Source organism: Cucurbita pepo, chromosome LG01 (genome assembly GCF_002806865.2).
Source record: "Cucurbita pepo subsp. pepo cultivar mu-cu-16 chromosome LG01, ASM280686v2, whole genome shotgun sequence".
Lineage (NCBI taxonomy): Eukaryota > Viridiplantae > Streptophyta > Magnoliopsida > Cucurbitales > Cucurbitaceae > Cucurbita > Cucurbita pepo.
Window position 1 is genome coordinate 16868283 of NC_036638.1, and position 9037 is coordinate 16877319.

The window sequence follows — 9037 nt, forward strand, 5'->3', positions numbered from 1 at the left end:
AAATGTTTTGTTCCCCTCTCCAACCGATGGATCTCACATCCACCCCCTTGGGGACCAGCGTCCTCGTTGGCACATCGCTCGATATCTGGCTCTGATACCATTTATAACAAACTAAATCCACCGCTAGCAGATATTATCCTCTTTGGTCCGTTATGCATCGTCGTCAGCCAGACGCGTTTTAAAACCGTGAGGTTGACAACGATACGTAACAAGCAAAAGCGAACAACATCTGTTAGCGGTGGGTTCGAGTGGCATTTCACCTCTAACCACAACTCATCCGCTAATTCTTCAACATCAGTTTGGACCTCCACTTAATTTCACTCGAGCTTCATCTTCGTCAAGGATAAATCACCCAACCCAGACCAAACAAGGAACTCCCTCACCTCCCAACAATAGTTGGCCTCCCAACAATAGTTGGCGTAAGGTGGAACTCTCCCTTGTTCTACTATGATATTACATTACAGATCAATCCTACTCTTCAAACCAGTAGCTTTACTCAACATTTTCGAATCATATTACCTCTTGGGGGTTTTTACCCAAGGAAGTGAGAATTTACCGTTTTATTTAGGTAAACAAGAAGGGGCATAATTAGTAATGAACAAAGGAAGACAATTTATGTAAAGGACATTCATCTGAACAAGACAATGCTGAGAAAGTGGTGGTTTACAGATTTGTACCTTTCTTTATGAACCTGAGATTGTACCACCAAGCCTCTTTCGCTCCATTATGCTATGTCTGTACAAAATTCAATTTGAATCTATAAGCAAAGCCGAATCCTTTTCTCCTCCCTCTCTGCATCTGTGATTGAGTGGGACTTTGTAGCTCTCTCTGTCATGCATCTTTTGTAAGGCACAAACCCTTTGGTGTTCTTTTCATGGCTGCTTATTAGCTCAGAAGACAATGCTTTTCCAATCAACTCATCTTTAGAAACTGAATCTCCATCTCTATTGGGAAATAGTTTGTAGCTTTGGATATCATTTTCTCCATCTTTATCACCGTTTTCCTCGCTGTTTACTGATCCGGTGTTCGACCCGCAGCATGATTGATCCTTGTGAGTTTCCTTATCATCAACTTCTGGATTCAACTCTGAATCTGCTTGTTTGAAACATTGTACAAATGAGAGTGGGTAGCTGCCATAAGAACTCCACCACGATAGCGGGACTGTAGAACTGGGGTCTTGATTTGAGTCACTGCTATTGAGTTGTATGAAATAGAAAGCTCCATGATTCCAGGTGCCCTCTGTATTTCCCATAACCTTGGAGGAGTTCCATGGCGATATTTGCTTGTGGTTTTCGCCCTGTTTATGGTCAGCCTCAAACGCACAGGTCTCTACCGTTGGAGTTTGTTTGTGGGGATTTGTTATTAATACAGTTCTACCAAAGAGCTTAAGACTCTGGATTGACACTTCTTTTGTAGAGACATCTTTTTCATTCACATCCTTCGGAAATAACTCCAGGTTCTGTCATCCAAAATAACAGAGCTTTTAGTTGCATCAATCAATGAGAGAGATGGCTATCAAAAATGAAACAAAAAGAGGCTGCACCTTTGAAATTTTATCCTGGGGGGTTGAATTGTCTGTCCCAGGGCTTACTGTTGGAGATTCATTGTCCAATGAAGATGAGTTTGGTTCTGAGGATGGAATAGATGAATCTGGAGATGCACTGTCATGATGAATTCTTGAATTGGCGCAATTTAGCGCATCCGAACCGCCTGCTGCTACGACAGTTGACGTTGGAGATTGACATTCCTTTTCTGAAAGCTGTGGGGACAAAGACCTTGTCTGTTCTGAAATGGAGGACAACTTATGCGAACCAGGTACTTCTTTACGGGGATATGGATGCGCTGGTTTTCGTTTTGGACGTGGAGGAGGAATCTCGATGCATCCTCCAAGAGTTGCGGTACATCCGTTTGAATTACGCATGACCTAAGGCAACGAGAAAAACAATGAGAAGTTGGAAGATCATGAAGGACAAGCATTGATCCTTCAAGGATTGTTTGCACGCCTTGTGATTCTTGACAATTACTTACATTCATAAACCGGAATATGTACATTATGGTAGATAATGGGAACTGGAATAAGAGCATTAGACCTTGGAGAAGAACTTCTGGGCATGGCTACGAATCTGAACTGCAGTCTTCGTGCCCACATGATCTGTTAGGCAAAATCAATTAAGAGAATGAGAAAAAAATGCAATAAAGATGGCTATATCCTCTGTTTGTTTATGAGCCCATTATGCTCTTTCTATTCAACTATACCTTCTATTTGTCGCCAATCACGACCATACAGTTTCAGAGCTTCAATAAACTTTTCATGTTCTTCCTCTTTCCATCTTTCTCTTTGCTTTGTGATTGTGTAGGGCTTCCTTGCCTAATCAGTGAGAAACATAGAAGAAAAGTGAATAAAAAAGCTTGGAAATGAAACATACCAAATTTTTTAAACAGAGAAAATAGGCAGCGAAAGCAAAACCTTGGGACAATATTCTTTCCCGCTTGAAAAAGGGTCCTTCAATTGATCAGCAGTCGCAGTTGATTCATAAAGAGATGAACTAGTGTTGTCAGAACAGAGACCTCCACCAGCATTCTACAGTAATGAACAATCAGAAGACAAGTTCATAACGTTTACACAAAAGATTCTGGTTAAGATATTGATTCTTTTCCTAAACAAAGTAAAAGAGCTCCGGTATTGAAAATAAACTACTAGAGCTCAAGCCAGAATGGATTCTTACCACATTAAATTTTCTAGAACTGTCTAAGAAAAGGTGCATATGATGATCATGTAGCATGATTCCAAATTCCAAATTCAAGGAATGGATTATAAGAAGCAATACAGACGATAAGAACTGAAAAAATGGTGATGAGATGAGTAGAATTTTATGTTTTCTTCACTCTCCCCTGATGCCCTGTATATACTAATTGAAGCATGAAGAAAATATCTACCCAGTTTCGTGGCAAGTACGAACTCCTGAATGAAAAACTAAAAGGAGAAAAAGATGCAAACAGAATCACTGAAAACTAGCAGAAATTGTGCACGGTCGGAATATGTCTGAATAGCATCTGTCATAGTAAATCGAACCAATCAGCAAACCAAAAATGCCAAACATTTCGCAGACATATTTGGAAAACTTATGAAGAGTAATTTTAGGAGGCCGATTTTGGCATGATTGTACATTTCTGTTGGTTCAAATTGCAACACTAACCAAAAATCATCGAATACATTACATGGGCATTAGGAACAAAAGAAGAATAAAACACGTTATCCCTATTAATTCTCTGTTCTCATACCAATAAATAACACGATCTCAAAGGGTGAGAGAAGAGGATGAGGAAAAGAATGGAATATTCATACTTGTGATTGCATGTTTGCGGCACCCATGGATGTTCTCGCCGTGCAAAATCTTCCTCTGCTTTTACGGAGCCAAACACCTGTGTGTCCTTTTCTTTTCGTTTCCACTTAGTTGATTGCCGTTGAATTTACAGTAACCAATAAATCCTCACGAATTTTCAACAATCCGAATAACCAATCCCTAAACAGTCGTATTTTCGACGGTTTGAATTCAACAGCTTGAATCAAACTGACTTAGTTCAACTTCAACGCGCGTTAACAGTCCTAATTCAACTCATTATCGAGATAAAATTCTTCAAAACCCTAGAATTGAGTGATCGGGCTCTGAATCACAATTCCTAGGGCTTCAACCTCAAAAACCACAAAGAATCAGATTCGCGCCAGTAGACTTTCAGGAAAACAAAGCACGATTTCGTCCGTACATTAGCTAAAAAAAGAGCAACTAATCACTCGATCACGAAGAAGATCGAGAGAACAAAATTACAAACAACAAACTTCATTCTGAACATCAAACAACTCCTGGTCACACAGAGAACATACAACCCACTACAAATGAACACAACAACTTGAGAAACTAATTACACCGAAAACAATAAACAGAAAAAGAAAAAAAAAAAACACAGACACACTGGAAAAAACTTGAGAAATCGAGATTGAACTCCAATTTTCGACAAAAACCAGTCGATTCCGTGCAAATCCAGAATCGAAACTCGAACGGAAGGAGGATGAGCTTCAGCTTCTTGAACGAGAAGGCGATTGCGTGAAGAAGATGAAGAGAGAAAATGGAGATGAAATTAAGAGAAATGAAGGAGTAGAAGAAAAAAAATGTAATTTGTGAAGGAAGAAGAAGAAGAAGAAGAAGGAAGAGAAATGATGACGTAAGTCGGGAACAACGCCACTCGCTTCCGATGTAGCGGAATAAAAGTAGCTACCGCTTTTTATTTATTTTTTATTTTTCTATTTCTAAATATTAAAAAATAACTCCACATTTTAATATATTTTTAATTCATTATGCCACGATCACAAATTAGTTAAGAATAACGCCTTTTAGAGCTAGCAATAATTAATTATTAAAGACGTTCACATAACGGAGTAGGGACGAAAAAGTTTATTCCCTATGATATTTTTCATTTCTTTTAATTGAGATTTTGTGTCGGGATCAAGTTCGTTCTATTAAAAGAACTTATCTGCATTCCATCTTCTGTTTAAAGTCCTATATAGGTAGATCAATATCAAGTTCCCGACCTCGTAGATTATATGAACATCTGTAATTATAGGAACTATATATATTTTTAAGAAAATGTTGGTTTAAGTTCACATTATTTAATTTTTTTAATAATAAAATTTTAAAATTAAATATAGAGGAAAGCGAAAAGCGGAATTTAAAAAAAAAAAAAAAAAAATTGTGGCTCACGTCGGAAGTTTAGCTAAATTACACGTGGCAGTTCCATTATCTTGTATTGGCCAACACCTTGTACATTGGGATAGCTTCAAGCCTATTTATGACGTCATCACTCAAAAAATATACATCCGTAAAATAAAAATTGACTAACAACTTGTAGGTTTATTATTATTATTATTATTATATTATATAATTATTTATTTATTTTATATGAAAAATATGTCATAATTAAAAATGCAAATTATTTGAATATGGACGTGGACAGCTCTTTTCATATTATTATTTTTTTCTTTTTTTGTAAACGAAACCAAAAAAATCTTGGCCAAATAAATTTTATTTGATTTTTTATTTTATTTCTAAAATTGACCTTTAGTCCATATTTCTTTTTATTCCAAATATATCAAAGAATTACCTAAACTAAATTCAACCAATCAAAATCCGCCACGATCTAATTATTTTATATATTTATTACAATTTCATCAATTTCTTATAATATAAAAAATCAAGAATATAAAGAAAAAATATATATATATATATTAAATATCTCAATTATGGATGAGGCGACCGAATATTTAATTTCCAATTTTAAATAATTTTTTAAAAAATATGAAAAATCAAAAGACATGTCGGATGGATTTGAGTGTCTCTAAATTATCTAAACTGCGCTTTTTGGCCACGTGACATTCCCTTGTCTACTTTTCCACGTGTACACTCTTCCACCAATAGCATCGACCCCTTGTGGATGCCTTCTGATTGGCTGCAGCTTTTTTATTTTTTAAATAAAAAACCAAAATTAAATTGCCACCACAAATATTACCAATAACGACCGTTGCTGGAACAAAAGGCCGATATTAGAGCGGCGGTTTTTTTTTTTTTTATTAATTTAATTATGAGGTGCTGGATTTTCCTCTACCCTTTAAATTCTAAGCTTTTTNTTTTTCTTTTTATTATTATTTTTTTCAACAGAATGAGAGTAAAAACATATTGAATTTTAAGAATTTTATTTTTAAAATAGTTATAACAAACCACTTTTTATATTTATTTTATTTATAAATTTAATGTTTTAAATCCTGACATTTATTTTTGTTTCATTTATTTCTTTAAATTTACTTTTTAAGATAATAAACTGTAATTAGTTTTTTAAGGAAATAATATATTCTGTTTTAAAGAGAAATATATTGAATATGACATATTAAAAAAATACTGAAAAATCTCCTCAATTTATGTTACATAAATATTGTATATGTATATGACCATAATAAATAACACAAATAACATATCAAATAAATAAAATAAATGTAATTTATTGCAAGAGTATTAAAATGAAAATAAATGAATAGATATTTTACAAACTAATATTTTTATATTTATAAAAAACAAAAATTTAAATAAATTATTAAAACAATTAGTATCAACCCACAAAATTTGGTTAGGTTGAGTTGAAATTAAAACATTTTTCAATTTCAAAATTAGTATATGTTTGGATTGGACGTCGGCTAGGAATTTGGGCCGGCCCAATAAATTTTAGAACTAGGCCCACTATCTTTAAATTTTTAATTTTATTTCTATAAACCCTCTTATTATATGTATTTTGTGTTTTTTTATCTGACAATTGTATTTCCTAATTTTTTTATTAAGTAAAATAAATTACAATTTAAATCATACAAATTTTTAAATAATTAATATATATTAAAATAGATGTTAAATATTATAATAAAAAATTATTAAAATAGATTCTTAAACTATGATTTTCGACTTGGAAGTGCATTGTGTCTCAATTCATTGTGCCCCTGAGAAAGTTGTCGAAGACGATGACTAGTTTAAGTGGAAGGAATTTCATAACTATATTGTGAAGAGAATAGGTTGTAAACCTCATATATGTAAAGTAATAACTCTTAAATAGCGCTCATCCGGCCACGTGAGACCCAAGACAAATGAATGTCAGGATACAATTGAGAAAAAACAGTGCATTATCCAACACACCATATAATATGTGCCAGGATAAGACAAGACATAAACAAGATAGAGGCACACATGTAGACACGAGTGTAAGAGACATGTTTGTTGAAAGGCTGGGTAGGCCCAAACATTAACCTTGATTGTCAGGGTTCTAAAGAGAATTTGGACATGGACATGCCGTTCTTGAAGTTTTTCTATATGAAATATGAAAGCTTTTCAAATTTGGTGTCAATTGGATAGTGGACAGACGCTTCACGACACCGTACGTCTATCCGCCAAAATCATGTCTACACATGCTAGATTTAAAATGCCTCATAATATGCTATAGTAGAGACATGGTGTTAGCCATCCACCACTCTGGACTTTGTACATTGGATCCAAATGAGCATCAAAATGAGTACGACAATTATCATTTTTTCTGGTCATCTTTTCTCCAAATAAACAAAATTTTCAACTATGTATTTGTTGAGATATTGAATTTTTAAAATTAAATAAAAAAAAAATAGGAAATAGTGTTTTTTTATAGTACATTGGGTCACAATCCATTGAGGGATTGTGTCCCAAAAAAATCATCGAAGACAATGACTAGTTTAAGTGGGAGGAATTTCACGACTATATTATGAATAGAATAGGTTGTAAACCTCATATAGGTAAAGCGGTGACACTCAAGTAGCACCCATCCAGCAACATGAGGGTCAAGACAAACAAGTGTCATGATATAATCGAGAAAAAAACGGTGCATCATCCAACACACCATATAATGTGTACCAGGATAAGGAGAGACATAAGTAAAATAGAGGCTAGACGTGAGTGTAAGAGATAAGCTTGTTGAAGGGCTGGATAGGGCCCAAGCATTAACTTGAAAGTCAAGGTTCTAAAAAGAACTTGAACAGGTCGTTCTTGAAGTAGTCTGTCTATATTAAATATAAAAGCTTTTCAAATTTGGTGTCAATTGGACATAGTGATGTTTCACGACACCGTATGTCTGTCCACCAAAACCATGTCTACACATGCTAGATTTAAAATGCCTCAGAATATGCTATAGTAGAGACATGGTGTCAGCTATCCACCACCCTAGACTTTCTACGTTAGATCCAAATGAGCATCGAAATTAATACCACAGATATCACTTTTTCTGGTCATCTTTTCTCCGAATAAATAAATTTTCAACCATATATTCGTCGAGATATTGAATTTTTAAAATTAATTAAAAAAAATAAATAATAAATAGTGTTTTTGGTTGGAGCTCATGATCCAACCCAACAACCCCATTTGATGGGTACCTTTAATTTCAACAAACATCACTCATTTTCCCATTTTCACTAAATTCCACACCACAACCCACTACCCATATTTTAATATATATTTTATTTCATATAACAACTTCCCTTTTAAAAAAAATTATTTATTATTATTAAAAATCATGTCTTTTTTAATTAAATAAATCCAAAGTTTCCAAATATATTGGGTTATCCATAATTAACAATTTTTTTTTTTATATATATAAAAAAAAAATATTCCAAAAATAAAAAATTATGTGATGAAATTAAATTGTGGATTTAATTGTCATTGTCACCATCAAATATTTTATAGACAAATAAAGCCCTTTTGAGTTTAGATTTTATTTTTCTGACAGTTGGCCACTGATTTTGACTTTTACCAACTTTTATGACCGTTTTGCCCTTCTGGCGGCTAATACCCAAAATTGCCATTTGCTTTCCTACAACTTTTTTTGTAATATCCACTTTTAATAGGGTCAATTTCGGAATTTAAGTGTAGCAATTATGTTTTGAGATCAAAGAGATGGCAAAACTCCATTTTCAAAAGCCTTTTTCGGGCACGATCAAGACAACGATGAGATTCTCTCTGCCCCTACGTAATGCGATGAGCCGTTTTTGCTACTATAATAGCAAAAAACGAGAAAAAAAATAGTTGATATTTTGTCGTTCTCGTAACTGTTCAATTCCAGATTATAATATTGAGGATTTTCAGAGTCTCGAGAAAAAAAAAACTGAACTTATACTCAAAATAGACAATATCATATCATTCCCAAAGTTACGTTATTCCATCATAGGTAACAAATCTATATGCTCCAAAGAAGGGGAGACTCAACGGTATACTTTGTTCGAGAACCGAGCCTATAACTAAAAGGAGAATACGTTGTAATGGTTGACCATGTCTCTTTAGGGTATGAAAATCATGATGGTTGACCATGTCGTCATTTTGGACCGAAGCAAAAAAGATATCACATTTCCATACAATAATGTATGCATATAATATTATATTGTTATCGACTTCATATGAATATATTTTTTTTTGGTCGGAGCTCTAAA

General features: G+C 33.9%; 1 protein-coding gene across 2 annotated transcripts; it reads right to left on the reverse strand.

Moving 5' to 3' along the window:
- Nucleotides 1–545: 545 nt before the first annotated feature.
- Nucleotides 546–4234, reverse strand: LOC111783552 (protein REVEILLE 1-like). 2 transcript variants are annotated; one of them, XM_023664502.1, is made up of 6 exons: nucleotides 3347–4234; nucleotides 2468–2581; nucleotides 2257–2368; nucleotides 2091–2152; nucleotides 1544–1924; nucleotides 546–1459 (listed from the first exon to the last, which is right to left on the reverse strand). In XM_023664502.1, exons 1-6 carry the CDS (start codon nucleotides 3371–3373, stop codon nucleotides 758–760), a joined length of 1398 nt encoding a protein of 465 aa, XP_023520270.1. In that variant the 5' UTR covers nucleotides 3374–4234; the 3' UTR covers nucleotides 546–757. The 2 variants fall into 2 exon arrangements, with proteins under 2 accessions (XP_023520270.1, XP_023520315.1); XM_023664547.1 differs by lacking the exons at nucleotides 2468–2581; nucleotides 3347–4234 and having other exon boundaries at nucleotides 2029–2152; nucleotides 2257–2322.
- Nucleotides 4235–9037: the final 4803 nt, after the last annotated feature.